A 17,828-nucleotide genomic window follows, 5' to 3' on the forward strand; every position below is an offset into this window, starting at 1 on the left:
ACACACACACACACATGTACATAGTTTGGTATTGTGGGAGGGGTTGTTCTTGGATGTGATTTAGTAGGAATCTTGCATTATCATGTGGGTTGAAAGTAACATCATTGGTGAAGTGAATCTGAACTAAAGCAAGCCCAAATCTTCCAAGGCCGTCTCAACAACCCAATATTTACATTCAAGAGGTGAAAAAGAAAATCACACAAGTTCCTAAAGAGACAAAACCAAACAGCACCAGAAATATATATATATGGCAAAATGGAAATGATTCAAGAGTTGAAACTAGAAAGCTTTGGAGATCAGATAACATATAAAACAAAAAAAAAAAAAAATGTAATTGTGCTATGTTGAATTTTTGTAACCAAACACCCCTTTGATGGGGAGATAATTGGGACATCATGTTGTTTGAATAAGACATTAACGGAATCATTGACAGTGGTCAACAGTGAGAGCCACTCTTTTGACTACATTTCAGATTTTCATATTAATTATTATTCTTCTTCTTGTGAATATATATAACTTATAGGATCAGAAATGTTGCTCTTGGTTATTATTATTTTGTTGACTTCTATAATATGATTGATATAGAAGTTTTCAGCTGAAAATTGAAATGCTACTATATATTAGCTTTAAATTCTCTGAAATTTGACTGCCTTGGCGTTTAGTTTCTCTCACTATAGTCTACACTACATATGAAACAAAACTTATTTCCCAAATATTATCCAGGGGCCAGACCTTTTCCCATTTTGGCCGAGTTTTGAGTTTTGGTTATGGGCTTGAATTTTGATGCCTTGCTTTCTTAGCCCAAAGCTTAGTCAAGCCCAAAAATATATTTATTTTGAGTTTGAGTTTTGATCCCACCTTTGCCAATCTAGGGTTCAGTGTTGAGAGCTAGTTCTAACCCTTGATTGAAATTGCGGCTTTTTCCAAACTCCTAAGGTGTTGAGAAACATGATTGGTTTGCCGTCAAATTTGTCATATATTAATATTATCCAGGGCCCCATTTTTTTTTTTTTTTTTTTTTGAACTATTTGCATCTCTGAGTCGCTAAGAATAATATAATTCAAATTTCATTGGCTTACATTTTTTGTGAAAAATAGGATTAATAAATTTTTAAATGATACATAATGCGTTTAATTTTGATTGTCATTTACCTTCTACTAAACTTCAAGGGGGAGACCATACAGTTGATGCATATGGGTTATAAACATGGTTAGTTTTGGACATGCACTCTTGATCCTTGGAGCCACAAAAATCACACCATACATATGAGTTATAATTATTAGAAAAAATAAAGAAATTCAGCATAATAAATTGGTGCCGTGAGTCATATTATTCAAGGTAATTTTGATATTTAACATATTTAATATTTTAAAATAAATTTAATTTTAATATTAAGAGATAATTTTTCAAACCATTTAAGGCATTGTTTAAATGACAATTATCATTATCTATAAAAATAAAAATAAAAAATAACCCACAAAAAATAACCAACTCATATCCATATAGCAATTCTCGTGATCATTATACTTTACCCTAAAAAGTAAGTGATACGGACTACGGAGTATAAGGAAACAAGGGCTGTGATTGAAAGTTGAAACACACAGTCCCATGGTGTTTGTGTGTAACAAATCGTAGTCTCACTAGTCAAATTCGACTGGCGAAAAACCTGAAGTGCTAAAACGACGCCGTTTTCCACTGGAATATAGATCACCTCTCCTGAATCGACCAAATCCATTTCACCTTCATCAACCATTCACAGAGAATCCCTAAACACAGTCACCGGAAGGTTTGAAACCCTAGCCATTAGTCTCTCTCTCTAGAACTCATTTGAGCTTTGATTCGAACCCAGGGACGCTCCAGAACAAATTTCATCAATTTACAGGTATTAATTTTTAAACTTTGCTCTCTCCCTTCTTTTTTTACTGATATCTTGAATTTATATTCTTGCTCTCACCTTCCCAACCCTAATGTCTCCGTATCTACATTGACAGAGAGAGAGTCCAAGATGAACAAGAAGGAGATTTTCAAGCTAGCGAAGGGTTTCAGAGGGAGGGCAAAGAACTGCATTAGGATCGCAAGAGAGAGGGTTGAGAAGGCCCTTCAGTACTCGTACAGAGACCGTCGCAACAAGAAGCGTGACATGCGCTCCCTCTGGATTGAACGCATCAACGCCGGCTCTCGCCAACACGGAGTAATTTCCTTATCTTTTAGTTTAGTATTTAGCTTCCCAATGATTACAGACTTTATGGTTAAGCATTTAGTTTAGTTTTTTGGTTAGATTGATACTGTGTGAACAATTGTATTACTGATCAACTATTCCACTTCACTTCCTTTTCTGTTTTCCTGCCAATCAAAGACAGGAAAAAGAAAGGGTTTTGGGGCATTTGTTGTTATTCTTCTTTTGGTTTCACTAAAATTGAAAATATTCAATTCAGCTGAATTCGGTACTTGTGTTTAGAGTGCGTTTGAAGGATCTAGATAATGTGAATTATGAGAGTGGAAAAATATATTCTTTTGCTTCTCCTACATTTCCACTCAAGCACATGTGAAAGATTATTAAGCAGTTTCATTTCTAATTCTTGCTGATCAAAGTGTGACAGAGTTGTGATGCACATTGGTACAGTAAGCATGGCATAGGGTGTGTAATTATATAGGCAAGTTTCAATAATCCAACGTAGGGAGAAAAAAAAAAAATAATAATCCAGCATATTTGAAATTGTGTTCTATGATACCCTGTTTTCATATTAGGTATCTTCACCCGCAGAATATCCGCCTCTTCAGTATTTAATTGTGCTGTGTGTTTTACTTTCTTTCCTTGCTGATCATTATAGAATCTTATTGTCATGCTCATGTAGCTGTGGGAATTTCTTTTTATTGGAATAATATACTGTTAATTGTGTAATAGTTTATGCCATTATCAGTTACTGATTCTATGATTCCCTGAAAATGGACTTCATGTTGATTTAAAGTTAAACATTCATCATACTGTGATATGTTATTATGTATGATGTATAATGGGATTCATTTGCTATATTTGAGCTGCAGTCAACCGTTTGTCAAGATAAACATGAAAATTTCAGTGATGATTACATTAAATTACCCGATAGACCATACTCTTTATGGTGCCATCCATTATCTTATCATCTTCAAATTTTCATTTGTGTAACTAATCATTATATATCACCACATATATATGTAGCATCAGAGTGCTGAAACTGACTTGTGGCTTTGTACCGTATCTAGGAACGTAAAAATGAAAAACGGAAAATTTAAAGCAAACAGATGAACGAAACAAGTATGGAGAATAAAATGGTGGACAAATGGTTACAGGTGGTGATAGATAGGCATATGGCATTGTGATAATAAAGACATGACATTTAGGAGTAAAGATGGTTGGGGAGGGGTTGTGATTGCTCAGATATGAAGAAACATGGTTAAACAACTCCTGCTCATGTTTAGGTTTTCATTGGCACTCAATTGTTGAGTGGAGGTTACAGAACACATGCATAATGGCCTTCAAAAGCAAACTACCTTAGTTATGTACTACTATTAGGATAACGTGCATGATATGGTAAAATGGAGAATTTTTGTTACTTTCCTAACATATTACTGAGTTTAGAAAAATAGGATTCATATAGCGCACCCGCAGTTTTGATAATGAATTTGTTGGGTTGAAGAAGGAAATTTAAAATTATTCTGGATGGAAATGAGGGTATGTCTACAATACCCGAGATAGTACCAAGGTGTGCATCACCTTGAGGTGGAGAAGGCAATTTGTTCTTTTGATAACAAACTGCTCACATGTCATTCTCGAATTTTCGGTTTTTACCTCCATATAATTGCAAATGAGTGTTAAAGAAATGTCAAAAGAGCATGATCTTCTTTTGTTAATGTATGGAATCTGTTAACCACTAGGAACAAACACATTTAATAGTGTCATACATCTGCTTCCATATAATTTTGCACTGTTTTTGGACTTGTTGTACAGTTGTAGACTAGTAGTAGTTACTGCTATTAGAAATTGGGAGAAAGACCATGCAAGTAATGTTCATGCCACTTCACTTCGACTCTTTCAATTGATGGTAGTAAACGACTTTTTTCCTGCCTTAGCTTTGACCCTTTCTGTAGTACTTAGAGATTTTTTATCCTGAGCTTCGTTGCTCTTTTCCCACACTTCTGCTAAATATGAGCTATCGTCGCTAAGCTACCAACTCATGTATAGAATATACTACTGATAACATTGGAAATATTTGCTAAAATTTTAAATATTAATCCTCTTTCCCACAGTTCTACTAAAGTTTTGAGGCCTTAACCTTGCGATGTATCGGTTGTTTACAATGGCTCTCTACCAGTATTAATTGCCCCTTGTCTGGGAATTATATTGCTGGAGGGTTCCAAGGGAGTGTCATAAGTAGGATTCTTACAACTAGGGTCCGAATATCTTTGCCAGTGTTTTGTTGTCAGTTGGGTGTTATTCTTTCTTTTAGGACACCTTGTCTTCTCTTGGTCTGTACTTCTCCCTGTCCATTGGTAATGTCATCATTCTTACAAGGTTTTAAACAAGAACCCTGGAAAGCCAATGTGAGGTGTGAGCGATTGAGCGTCATGTCCAGGAGGTATCCAGATATCTTTGGCTATGGTTTGATTACTTGTTGCTTTTGTAGAATGATGCCTTCCCATTCCTTGGTTTGTGCTATGATTATTTCAATAGTGTATTGTCGTTGCTGTAGAAGAAATTGCTAAGATAAAAGATAGCTAGAGATAAGATTTGTATAATGTTGTCTTAATTTACACTGTTCTTGATGATCTTTGTTTTCATTAGTTACACTTTCCCTTGTCAACAAAAACTATGACTTGATTTGGTCGCATTTCTAAGAATATCATGATGCTGTCAGGGTATTATCCTAACCATTTATCTGCTAACTTTTTTATATGGATCAAATAAAATCAGCCTTGTTCTCCTCGTATCGATGCTTCCTTCAGTAATAGTATTTTCTAGAGTGGAAGCCTATGGTGTATAAGAACTGGAAAAAATTTCATGAACGGTGGATTAGGAAACACAAAGGTTGTATGGTCACACCACTATTGGTGCCATGAGATGTACTACTACTAATTTAAGTTGAGATGCAGAACCTTGTGGTGATTTTCTTTTCATATTCTTGACTGGTTTATTCACCTACCTGTATGAACCAAGCTGCTAGAGAGCTTTCTTTTCTAGCTACATATAAGTGATGCTATGCTGACTTGTGTTATCTTGTTTTATTTATTTTGTTTCATATCAGGTTAATTATGGCAACTTCATGCACGGGCTGATGAAGGAGAACATTCAACTTAACAGGAAAGTTCTGTCAGAGCTCTCTATGCACGAACCATATAGCTTCAAGGCCCTGGTGGACGTCTCTCGCAGCGCCTTCCCTGGGAACAAGGTGATACCTCCCAAGAATGTAGGATGAATTGGAGGGCATAAGTTTTAGAATGATTATCTTTTTCACTGAGCTGATTTAGATACATTTTTATGTTTTTCTGACTTGTCTTAAAAATGTTTAAACTTTTGAGTATGTTGACATGTGGGACATGTTTTATAATGAAATAGACCAAGCTATATCTTTCTGTCAGAGCTCTCTATGCACTGATTTGTCTGCTTTGATGTGAGCCTTCTATGTACTTTACAAAGGTTGTTCAGCAGTAGATGATTTCATGCAAGAATGGTTGACATAAAACTTATCAATTAATTGTTAAATCTAGCCAAGAAGCCTTCTAGAAATGGGGGAAATTACCACAATCAAATCTCAAAACCAGTTGGGAGCCAAACCAATCATTTCTGGAAATAGGTGATTCAAAGTAATCATATTTGCCATAAAGTGCACAATTATCCAAAAGTTTTGTCCTCTCAAGACACTCCATTTCAACATTTTTTAAGGCGGCACCTCAAACTAGGGTTTCACAGGGCCTTTGTTGCTTTTGCCTATTATTTGTGCCTTGGTTTCAATAAAAATGTGTGAAGTAGTAGTTCTAATTTGATCTCAAATGCTAAAATAAATTGAAGAGGAGCTGTTGATTCTTACAAGGATGATGGAAGGCCTAATTCTTCTCTCTGTGAAAGATCAATGAAATCTTTGTGAGTGTACATTGTATCATCTCATAAATGATTAATTGGCCTATGTTTTCGCGCATCAGAAACATTTTCCTTGGGAGTATGGATTCAATAAAAACACAATTGCACTAAACTTTCAAATGTCAAGTTTCTCAAATTTTCTTGGTTCTGAGCAGACATGAGGACATTCCAGTTGCAGTAGTCATTCAAGGTATTATGCCATTAACCTGCCTATGGTATAATCAATTTTAGTCAAACTACCACATTTATTCAAATTTTATAACAGTATAAATCCAATTGCTAATATTACACAACAAAGAGCCAACCTTATATTCTAATAGACCATAGTTAAATGAAAACAACTAACAAGACTTCTCTGTTAGAAATATCTTCAACCCAACCAGACCTTCAAGTGGCAAGAAATGTCCACACAGCAAACTCAACCATCACTCCCTAGGAAAGAGCACAAAGCTAGTATGAAATCTATTGCGCACTACACTCCGCTTCTATCTCTGCAATCTCCCTACAGAAAAACCTAAACACACTATTTAGTTGAAAGTACACCCTGACTAACCTATAAACCAGCGATATTGGGACTATTAAGGCTGGTTTGGAACCCTAGTTTCCTGGCCATTAATGGCATACAACCGCTTTCCAAGGCCCATTGCTTAAACATCACCATTGCTTTGAAAATATCAAGAAGTGCTATCTGAGGAAGCAAGATCATTTTTGTCGGAGTTGAGATTGATGTTGGGCTGCATCTTGTCACCCGATGCCATCTCATTCTGTTCGTTCTCTTTCTGCTTTGAATTGAGAAAACGGCCCCCACATCCTCTTGCTCTTCTCAGTGCATGCAAATGTCGAGATTCATGCAAGTATGGCTGCACATTTACTTTAAATTGTAAGCCCCAAAAGAATCATTGCTAAAATAATATGGATTTAAAAAGGAAGAGATTTTAATCTTGATAGAGGCCCAAAGCTTTGTTTCATCACAGAGCTATACGCATCTGGAGGGGTGGTGGTAGTCTGCTGTTTTTCCCACACAGTTGACTGGTGATTAAAATACACATACATCTTAATGTAGGTATAGCAGTAACATTGCAGTATGGAATTTTTATGGTTGCAAAGGCAGTGATATTCCCACGATTATTTCATTCATATCTACCTTATGTGGTAGTCTGCGGTTTTTCCCACACAGTTGACCGGTGATTAAAACACACACATCTTAATGTAGGTATAGCAGTAAGTCAGTAACATTGCAGCATGGAATTTTTATGGTCACTATTATCTCATTCATATCTACCTTATGTTTCGAAACGAAAATATCAGTGAACCAATTAACTAAAATATCATCAATGCTTTAGCATAATATAGGATCCATTTCATGATGGTTTCATGCCAAGGAATAGAGATCAAAATGTCCAATTTTGCGATATAGCCATATAGGTTGTTTAGACAGTTCAAGTTCAAGAATCAGCAGAAAGCTGTATTTAGAAGTAAAACCCATAGATCTAAGGAAGCCATGGAATGAAACATTATTTGTATCAAAATAAAACAGAGAAAATATATACAATTAAATCAATTTTTTTTTTTTTTTCATAAATTACCATTAAAATCATTAATTATATACCTTCCGAGACTTGAGCATTTTATTTTCTGATTCAGCTTTTGCACGAGATTGGCGACGGCGCAAGATGCCATGATATTGTTTTGCATTGACAAACACGGGCTCCTCGACTGCATCTGATGGTAATGGAACACCAGCTTGCTGAATTCCCATTAACTGAAGATGAACCTGAAACAAATCACCATTGAACAATCAGAAGATCTATGTTTATAAGCGAGATTTAAAAGCAAAGCATGTTCGCATTACATCCCCCAACCAAAAAATAAAAAAGAAGCAAAGTGCCATCTTGATATTACTGCAAACCACTTATTACTGAGATCAATGATACTTTTGGTACATGGAAATGAGAAAAGCAACATACCATTGGTTCTGCAGGATAAGGTTGAACAGGATAAGGTTGTGCATCATAGGGAGCAAAGATGCTTCTATAATAAGGATCTGGATATGGGTAAGCCGGCTGCACCTGAGACATATGGCATTTCAATTAAATTATAGAAGGGTAAAAAAACAATTATCAAAATTTCTACACGAAATCTAGGTTAAATTAGAAATTGGATTTCTATTCCAAACTTTCTCAATAGTCCAAGTAAAGAACTGGGACCATTCCGACAGCTGTTTCGGTTTTTAGTACTTCATCAAGAACTTTTGCATCAGACAAGACCAGGATGAATAATAAAATCCCATGACACATGCCACTTAAAAAGTTACTATCTACTCTTAACAAACAACAAGCAGACTCTTTGGGTGGCAAAACAACAAAATTCTTATTTTTTTTTTGATAAATAAATAAAAAAATTTATAAAAAAACACTCCAAGGGGGAGCGGAACCCAAGAACAATACAAAAAGCCACTCAATCCTTCAAAGAGGCCAAAAAATCAACAATTTCCTCCAAAGATCTATGATCTCTCCCTAAAACCCAACAAAATTCTTATTAATGTCAAAGTGCGCAACTTTTATGACTTGATCTGAAAGGCGGTACAATGGTTAGAATTATAAAATATGACTATTATATAAGTGAAATTTTACTAACAGGAATATCTCTAAAGAAGATATTAGCATTATCCAAAGCAGAGAAGAATAGCTACCCACTTGATAAAAACTACCACAAACCAACATACATGTTACATCATCCAAGATATATGCATGGTAGGAAAAGACACTCTGATTAAAGGAGAGAGAGAGAAAATAGAGAAAAATGAGTATCTAATGATAAACAAAATGCATGTCAAGTGCTCTCACTTGATACCCAAGTCCCAACATTTACATTGTTTTAACAAAAAAAATTGAATTTCAACAACTGTCCCTCTAAAATTTACTTTGTAAAAATTAATTGGTGTGCTACCTCTCTACGAATTGGGAATGTTGTAAAAAAGTATATTGATTTTCCAAAAGGGACATTTATTTGAGACATCTAAAAATAGAAAGTGGAACAATTAAGGTGGAACGGAGGGGGAAAGTTCTTTTTAATAAGAGACATTTTTTAAGTGAACTAATCCATTAAATATTTTTGCAATGAAAATATTATTAGAAAAATAAAAAAAATCCATATTTGGGCAGTCAGGATTATATAGGAATCTCTAAAATTTAAAATCATCGTGTAAGTTGCCCACCGCCACACCCCCACCACCAAAAAGAATAATAATAATTCTGGATTTGCTATTGTTACAATGGCAGTCTATCACCACTTCCCACACCATTGCCATCAGCAGCACCTGCCAACCCAAAAAACATCACCACCATCATATTTTTACTATTCACAAGCCATCCCCGGCAACATTACAACCACCCCCACACCGAACTATCATAGCCTGAAATTTCTGCTAGCATGACCATCCCCAACCTGTTACCAGTACTGCAAATGACACATACCACCATTACCATTCCTTCATCACTTAAACAACACCCTGAAAAATAACAATTAACAATACAATCTTCAACAATAAGCAAGAAACTGAAAAAACTGCCCACAGAAGTATAGCACTCCAGCAGAGCCAAAACTAATTTCTTGAGTATTAGAACTTGATGGATCATCTAAACAGAGTAACTAATTTTGCATATACGTTCATGCCATGAATATAACTCTCTAAATTAAAACATCTGGAACCAATCTATAGGATCACAGTTGCGTGTTGACATTCCATGACCTTTAATCTATGAGTTCCCTATTTCCATTTTTCTCTTTCTTTTTTGCGCTATTCTCCAAGGTCCAAATGATCTTTTTAGTTTTTGTTTTAGAATATCTGCTCACGAACGTCTGTCAGTATTACACTCATATTGATATCCAAACTCCAATATAATGATCTCATCCTATCAAAAAAAAAAATTTGCTGAAATTAATATAAAAAGGCTCATAAAATTATTTAATGTTATTAACATATTTATGAAGCAATAAGATATATTTTTAGGCACTGGGAGACTGAATCTTCAGATCATAATGACAAGGTAACTGCAAAAGAAATTATGGACAAAGAAGGCAGAAGAGGAAGTATGTTCTTTTGCAAGATAAAACGATAACAGAAATGGACTACAAAACAAGCGAACTTTAAAAATTAAACAAATTTCAAGCTCCAATAATATCAGCAAAATATATGAGCAACTAAACAGAATATATTTTTCAATGATGTCAGATTTAGAAATTCCTGTACTAGGTTCTCTCAACAGCAAGATTGATATTTAAAAAAATTAACACTTGAAATAGTACCATAGCATTTCCAACTCCAAGTTGTGGAGGCATTGGATACTGAACATTTGGCGTTGTAATGGCACGATGAGTGATCCCAGTTGAAGGAGACGAAGACTGGATTTGAGGTACTGAGTTCTTTTGCTGCTCATCAACCTCATTGTTTTCTGGACAACCATTTTCTGATAAGAATCAAAAGATATTGTACTTTATAACAAAAGCATAATGCACAGAAGAATAGAAAATTTGCAAAAAAAAGTCAACCCAAGATACCAAGTAAAGGATAAGCTATAACCCGAAAGATTTCAATTAAAGCAAGGGACTCCTGCTCCATGGTATCAACAACATAGTCGACCATTATAAGCAAAATAATGCAAATTTCCTTTTCACAATATATGATCTCTGTACAGACAAACTCGAAAATTGTAAGAACAACTGGAAACCAAGAACCTCAATAAGCCCAACAAATCATCTAGCAGTAAATCCTTACACACAAGGAGAATAACCACCACAAGCATATATCTCTCATCCCCCCTCACTTAAGCCCTGGTACTACAACTACCCCAGCCCTAATTTGACCTGACTTAACTCAACAAGCCTTATTACTTACTATATTAGATCAGCTACCTAGATCTGTCCTCCGCAGTCCATCCTTAGTGAAGCCAAATTAATAACTAATCCAAATCAACCAAGTCTTATATCATGGGTTCAACCCATGCATTTTTTGTTCTTTGTCATCCTTTTTGGCACTTCAAATTGGAGTATATCACTCGTCCATCTCAATATGTTAATTACGTCATGTTGCACTTGCACATAAACAAACCATCTCAGATGACATATGCTCAATTGGCGCCATTCTAATTTCTCATGAATGCACCACTCACTCACTCATCATCCTCGTCTCAGATACACTTTTTCACACTATGTTATTTCTGAATTGATCAACAGTTTGAACATGAGGCACAGTTGGCCTTATAACTGCAAAATAGCAATTTGAACTCTATGGTCACAAACAAGCCATGAGCACTTCTTCATTTCATTCATCCGGCAATCATTCTGTGAGCAACATACTGGTTGTACCATATACATAATCGATGCAAGATATGGAAAAAGCCATGGACACCCCCCTCCCCCCCTACCCCAAAACAATAAATAAATAAATAAATAATAATAACAAAAAGTTGTTAAAAAATAAAAGCATATACCTTGGATTGAATACAAAAGAACCTTGCTATTTATCAAAACACGAGCTCATCTATAAGAATCTCAACTAGGAATCGTTGGACTCAGTTTATAGAAACAAGTTGGCCAACCCAAACTAAACCATCCCCATTCGCATTAAACAAGTTGGTGTTATGGATCAAATTATGATCCATGAGGCTTTCAGATTATCTAGGAAAACTATTTAATATTTCGTAATAAAGAAAACAAAGATCCCACAGAAGTCAAAACAAAGTAATTATATTTCTATCATTAGTATGTGTTTACGTATTTTAACATCATTCAATAGCAGAAAAGACTAATGGACTCAAGATTTGACATGTTAAATGCGATTAAGACAGAAAAACCACGAATGAGTATTAAGTGAATTTTTATTCACCCCTAATATAATATCAATGCTCAGTTTTATCAGCACCATATAGCTAGTGTAGTGAGTACTGAAATAATGTTTTGTTCTGGCTAGCTCAAGTAGCAATTTGTGGACCTAAACATATCATAATCAAAACCACAATTTTGTACTGAAGTACCTAATGACTGCTGCAGGTAAGGTGTCTAAAGTACACAAGTACCATGGGAGCTCTAGTCTACATCCTCTCTAACAGTAAAACCCACAATAATGATGAAAAGTTACATGGGAGATATTAAAAACACACATAATGAACTAACTTAACACAATGAACAGTTAACTACTGAGTTACCACTCCCAAGCCAAAACATGTCATCGCGAAGCAAGAGTATTTTCTGAGGTCAGATTTGCTCGATCACAAACCTCAGGATATTAAAACAGAGTTGAGTACACGGGTGCAACGGCAGAAAAGCAAAACCAGTTGGCTGAATTAGATTTTTTTTTTAAAAAAAGATAAATTTTATAAAATGCTGATAATGTTCTTTTTTGCGATCAATTTGCATCAGATAATCCAAGATTGTTCTTTAGACACCAAAATAGTTATGAATACACATCATGGATTGTTATGATGTCATAATTGAGTTTGGAATTTTAAGACAAACAACTGTTAAGAACACTTGCACTATCTGTAATCAAGCCGGGTTTACACCATTAGTCTATGATGTTTGTGTTACTGTCTAAATTTCCGATGACCAAACTTCAATCTTCCTCTAAAACCCTGAGTTTCATTCTCAGGGACATAATGTGATGAACTGATGATTATATGGATATAGAAACAACCATCAGGACTCAAATCAGTCTTCTTTCATTCGGAGACTGTCCTTGGGTGCATCTCATACAGTAGCTTTATTGTTCAGACATGTATCGAATACATTACTCTTGTGGCGTTGTATCAACACGATTACTCAAGCAAAACAACTCGGCTAAATGTCGTTATGTCCAAAGAAAATCAGAAGTTCCATAATCATGCACTTATTGGAAGATTAGATAGGTAAAATTACAGGTTTCTCTATGTGTTGCATCCTCGGCAGCAAATAAGGATCCCTCCCATTAGCTGGAGGAATGTAGAAGCTTGAACAGTGATTTAACTTAAATACTCCATTGAAGCCATACCTTCTACAATTAATCCACTTAATAAAGGAAAATGATATAGTGTGTAAAAGTCTGGACACATCAGATGGTTCCCCACTCACATAAAACAGTGGTGGAAGACGTCCCCCACTCACATAAAACAGTCGGATGCGTCCGACTTTCGGACGTCGTATCACGACTCTAATAAAAAAGACATAAGAATATCCTCCACTTAAGAGGCCACGTCTAACTTACTACCAAATACGGCAAACATAAGTTGGTTTGATAGCAATATGATTTATAGTGTCGCAAAATATTTTACTAATGTTACCTAATTTAAACAAGATTAGACATATAAGCATGATGATACACCGATGAGAGTTTTTTAAGCTTGGTCCACCATAACTACGCTTTACTACAAAGAGAATTGCAGGGTACTTATAGATTGCCTGCAGTACCAATTAGAGACTCTATGAAAATCCTTAATGTCCCCAAAACGAAAGGAATAACACCTACTTTCTTTTTTTTTCCTAGTTGGTGACACACACATACCTCCACGGAGGCTCAAATCCCTGACCTCTCTTTGAGAAGTAGGAGCTTAATACCGTTAGGCCATAGGCCTGTTGGTGAATAACACCTACTTTCAACAATAATGTTTAACCTATCTGTCAAGACGAACGTAAGGTAAAGAAGTAGAAAGTTCGCATGCCCCCTTGGCTTTTGATTCTTGGGTCTAAGAAGTAAGAACATAGACACACATCCATTTTCCAAGTGCTACTACACATAAATGCATTTATTACAGCATGCTTATAATTTATAAGAAAAAGTGACATGTATATAACTATATCTTAAACACAACAAAACCTTTTTCCCAACTAATTGGGTCAACATGTATTTCTTAAGATAACAAAAAATAGTAGATTTTTGAGCACCAAAAACTTTAGCAGCTCACACTACTTCATTTACTATGATATTTTTACTCGTTGCTTTTCATAAGCAACACAGAAGGCCCAAATGATATTGTCACTTTATCACTACTATTATCAAAGTCACTTTCTTGTTTGGTTCATAACAAGCAGTATAAAACAGGAATTGGCTCCATAAGACAAAACATTTTTTTTTCCTAATGATGCACACAACAAATAGAAAATAAAAAAGGAAATAAAAGGAAGTAAATAATTTCCAGTTTCAAATTTTCTTTCCTGATCCAATCGATTCTGGAAAAACAATTTTAAGCATAAAAATATTCCAAAAGGAAACATAGCAATTTTCAGCCGAGCATTTTCTTCAGCAAGGCCTCCTAGAATCTTTTGAGCCTTATTTCTCTCATCATCAAAAGAATTATATTTAAAAAATATATATATATATTTTGAATTAAACAGGGAAAAAATAAAATAAAATAAAGCCTTTAAGTGTACAGCAACCTATTCTTTCAAGCTGCAGGGGTGTCCCTCTAAAGAATGGACAATTTACATTCTTCTAGCATAAATCAGCAGCATCAGCTGAGAAAGATGCTTATAATAGATATGTTTCCCAAACACCAAACCAAATGTATTCCCAAAAAGTTCTGATTTTAAGAGAGGAAATTATGCTTTTCTAGGTGGGAGGAATGAAAAAGATGGAAGGAGAGGAGGAAGGATGGAAGGGGAATCCCTAGGGAAGGGAGGGTGTCCATTACACTTTTTGTTGGTTGAGTGGAAGGGAAGGAAGGAGATGATATTATCATTTTATCATTGTACCCTTAAAATAGGAATTCCACTCAACAAAGCCTTTTTCCCCACTACACGCCCTTTAAAATAAGTCAACAAGGGTAACAATGTCACTTTATTTTTATCAACAAATTACCTTTTTCTCTCTCTTGTTCCACCCAATGTTAAATGGAAGCAAAAAATGGCGGCCGAGACGGATGCCTCATCTATCCTCCCATCCTTCCCCTCTTCCTCTTCACTCTACCAAACAATAGAAGCTTGCTCTACCCTCATCTCCTCCATCCCTCCCCTTCCTTCCCTTCTACCAAGCGAATCGAAACACCTCGAATGTTCTTCAAGTGAAATGTTCCTAATGCTACAAATTCAAATCCAAATCCAAATCCAAATCCAAAACATATAAAACAGGTAGAATGAATAAGAAAACAGGACGGTGCATGAACTTCTACAGATCCAATGACACAAAAATGAATACCTTAAAACTGCACATATATTTCAATAATACAAATAATAATAGCAACCAACTGTGGTAACATGATTGGCCAAACAATAAACTGTCTCATTGCAACATATAATAAAAGAAAATTAAAAAAAAAGGCATACTTTCTGCAGTAGATGCAGCATAATAACCCTATACTTATCATTAAACACTAAATATTTGTAACCAGACAAGTATTTACTCCCAATATATACATATAATTCTGTTTTTCATTAGGGCATCGACCATCTACAAGCTAAAGATATTTCAGCCTTCCCTTCCCAATCTAAAGTTCTGATCCTCACTACTATAGTACAACATGCAGAGGGAGAAAAACCTTCAATCAGTAAATACTTGAAGTAGCATTTACCATCAAAATACTATAGTTTCTATTTAGGAGTCTGTCATCCCAATTAAAAACATTGAAAAAACACAGAAACTAACACTACCAAAAAGTTCCACTTTTTCCAAGATTTTAACAACTTTTGAAACCCTGTCTCAACTAATGGCAACACCTTGCACCCACCCTCAAATGCCCATAATCCCAAAAGAACAATGCAGGAATAGTTTGCATTGTGGGACCAGAAAAATAACCAAAAAGAATATGAAAAGGAGAAGAGAAGTATAAGACATGAGTCTGTCCAAGTTCTGTGATGGAAAATACCAGAAGGATCCTGAACAGAAGAAGTCATGATGCTGCTACATACAAAATCCTGAAATGAAATCTGGCAGCACAAACAGCAGAATTAGGCGAGTGTAATACCAAAATATTAGTTCAACAAACAACTTCCGAAGTCCAATAGCATACTATTATATTTACAACCAAGCACATAAAAAAGGCATGCTCATTGGTCCAAACCAGGTGGACTGTCCAATATTCAAAAGAAATCAGTGTGTAGCAAACCAAAATTATAAAGCTCAAAACCATCCCAAGAAAACAATGAAAGGGAATGACATTAATATTCAGGTTACAGAATGCGCGAGGGAAGATAACAATTGTAGAACCAAGAAAGAACAGAAAAGAATTCCAAGAAGTAAAGTACTTTGGTCTATGAGCAGTTTATGAGCTCAACAAGAAGCCAAAAAATCTAAATTTAGCAGTTTATTGTGCAAACAATTCTTCAGATATGCATAAGATTGCACAGTTACATGCAGGAGAAAAATGAGAGAAACATGCAAACAAGACCATCTAAATTGAAAGTCTTAAATAGATTAACAGTCTTCATAAGTATAAACTTTGCCACAAGACTGATGCAGTCAGAGACAAATTAAATCGGCAAGTCGCAAAGTTAAAAAAAAATAATAAAATAAAAAATAAAAAAAAATCAAAAATAATAAAAATAAATAAAAAATCAAGAATTATCACAATATTAATATGTCTTCTTATCCTCCTAGAATACCTAATGCAGAATCAGAATAGCATGGTAATCAAGCAAATATATGATACAACCTAAGTACTATTCGTCATTTTGCCTACAATTCATTAACCACCAACAAAAACCAAACAGAAATCTTCCTTGCATCGATCACCAATAACAAACCAAGTAGCCGAAAAGTGTAAGCCAAATAGCTCATATAAACCCATCTAATCAACTCAATTGACTCGTATATATACCCAGAAAATAACCCATGATCAACCAAACGACTTAATGCACTTCAAATTAAACATAAACAAACAAAACCCACAACACTTCCCACTCAGTTCAGTTTCCTCCATTAACACTTCTTCAACTTGAACACAGTTACCTCCAGAACAGATAAAATAAATGGCAATTCACAACCAAAAAAAGAAAAGAAAAGAAGAGTTTTTGAACAAAATTACCGAGCCCCATAATTCAATTGCTGATAAAAGAGAGGATATGATTCAACGAAGCCAAAATCTTGAAATTCCAAATTCAGATTTGATTCTATTTCTAAAAAATTCTCTCAGCAACCAAACAGAATCGAAGGAATGAGAAAAAGTAGGGTTTGAAAAATTCGAATCTACCTAAGAGTCGGAGAGAAAATTCACGGGCAATTCGAATTGTTGTGTTCTCTGTTCTCTGCTATATTCTCTGCCTCTGGTCCTCTCTATTTCGAGCTGTTTGGTTGTGTGTGTTTGTTGTGTGTGTGTGTGTGTGTGTGTGTGTGTGTTTTTGTAAAAAAAAAAACAAAGCAAGACCTTTCGAACTCTTTCTTTTACCAGGGTACAGTTACTCTGCGCTGCAAATATACTCTAGATCTTACCTCTTTTAACCATTACTTTATGAATTAATTAGGGTCTATGACTCTTTTGTTTATAAAAATTGAGACCTATATATAGTTATGGTGTTATCACAATTCATTTATTTATTGAAAAAAAAAAACATAAATTATAATTGGGAGAATTACAAGTTTGAATAATTTTTTTTAATTTTTTTTTATCCAAAGTCAATTCAATCATAACATATAATTGTAGTCGTTATCATTCTTGTCTTAATCTCTTATAGAATTAACTCTTTATTTTAAGCCATATCTCTTTTTATATTTAGTTTTGGGAGAAGAAATTTTTAATGATTTATTCAT

General features: G+C 34.8%; 2 protein-coding genes across 6 annotated transcripts; one reads left to right on the forward strand and one right to left on the reverse strand.

Annotated features, from left to right (window-relative positions):
* The first annotated feature begins 1,712 nt into the window (after positions 1-1,712).
* LOC132312022 (uncharacterized) lies at positions 1,713-5,615 on the forward strand. The gene is made up of 3 exons (XM_059810234.1): positions 1,713-1,882; positions 1,992-2,191; positions 5,283-5,615. Exons 2-3 carry the CDS (start codon positions 2,006-2,008, stop codon positions 5,451-5,453), a joined length of 357 nt encoding a protein of 118 aa, XP_059666217.1. The 5' UTR covers positions 1,713-1,882; positions 1,992-2,005; the 3' UTR covers positions 5,454-5,615.
* Positions 5,616-6,340: 725 nt separating this feature from the next.
* LOC132312032 (nuclear transcription factor Y subunit A-7-like) lies at positions 6,341-17,420 on the reverse strand. Of its 5 annotated transcripts, none has more exons than XM_059810269.1 (6): positions 17,272-17,420; positions 15,949-16,009; positions 10,424-10,569; positions 8,083-8,184; positions 7,725-7,889; positions 6,341-6,975 (listed from the first exon to the last, which is right to left on the reverse strand). In XM_059810269.1, exons 2-6 carry the CDS (start codon positions 15,974-15,976, stop codon positions 6,790-6,792), a joined length of 627 nt encoding a protein of 208 aa, XP_059666252.1. In that variant the 5' UTR covers positions 15,977-16,009; positions 17,272-17,420; the 3' UTR covers positions 6,341-6,789. The 5 variants fall into 5 exon arrangements, with proteins under 5 accessions (XP_059666252.1, XP_059666238.1, XP_059666245.1 ...); XM_059810255.1 differs by having other exon boundaries at positions 10,424-10,584; XM_059810262.1 differs by having other exon boundaries at positions 17,107-17,406.
* Positions 17,421-17,828: the final 408 nt, after the last annotated feature.

The sequence above is a fragment of the Cornus florida genome, unplaced genomic scaffold, assembly GCF_030987335.1.
Source record: "Cornus florida cultivar Cherokee Brave unplaced genomic scaffold, ASM3098733v1 CherokeeBrave_3.0.0_Hap2_Chr01, whole genome shotgun sequence".
Classification (NCBI taxonomy): domain Eukaryota; kingdom Viridiplantae; phylum Streptophyta; class Magnoliopsida; order Cornales; family Cornaceae; genus Cornus; species Cornus florida.

Excerpts from the sequence above, each read along its gene's own strand:
- LOC132312022 (XM_059810234.1), top strand. The coding sequence starts at position 2,006 with ATGAACAAGAAGGAGATTTTCAAGCTAGCGAAGGGTTTCAGAGGGAGG. Across the intron at positions 2,192-5,282 it reads CCGGCTCTCGCCAACACGGA|GTTAATTATGGCAACTTCAT; the intron begins GTAATTTCCTTA and ends GTTTCATATCAG.
- LOC132312032 (XM_059810255.1), bottom strand. The coding sequence starts at position 15,976 with ATGACTTCTTCTGTTCAGGATCCTTCTG. Across the intron at positions 8,185-10,423 it reads TTGGAGTTGGAAATGCTATG|GTGCAGCCGGCTTACCCATA; the intron begins GTACTATTTCAA and ends CATATGTCTCAG. Across the intron at positions 6,976-7,724 it reads AAATGCTCAAGTCTCGGAAG|CCATACTTGCATGAATCTCG; the intron begins GTATATAATTAA and ends GTAAATGTGCAG.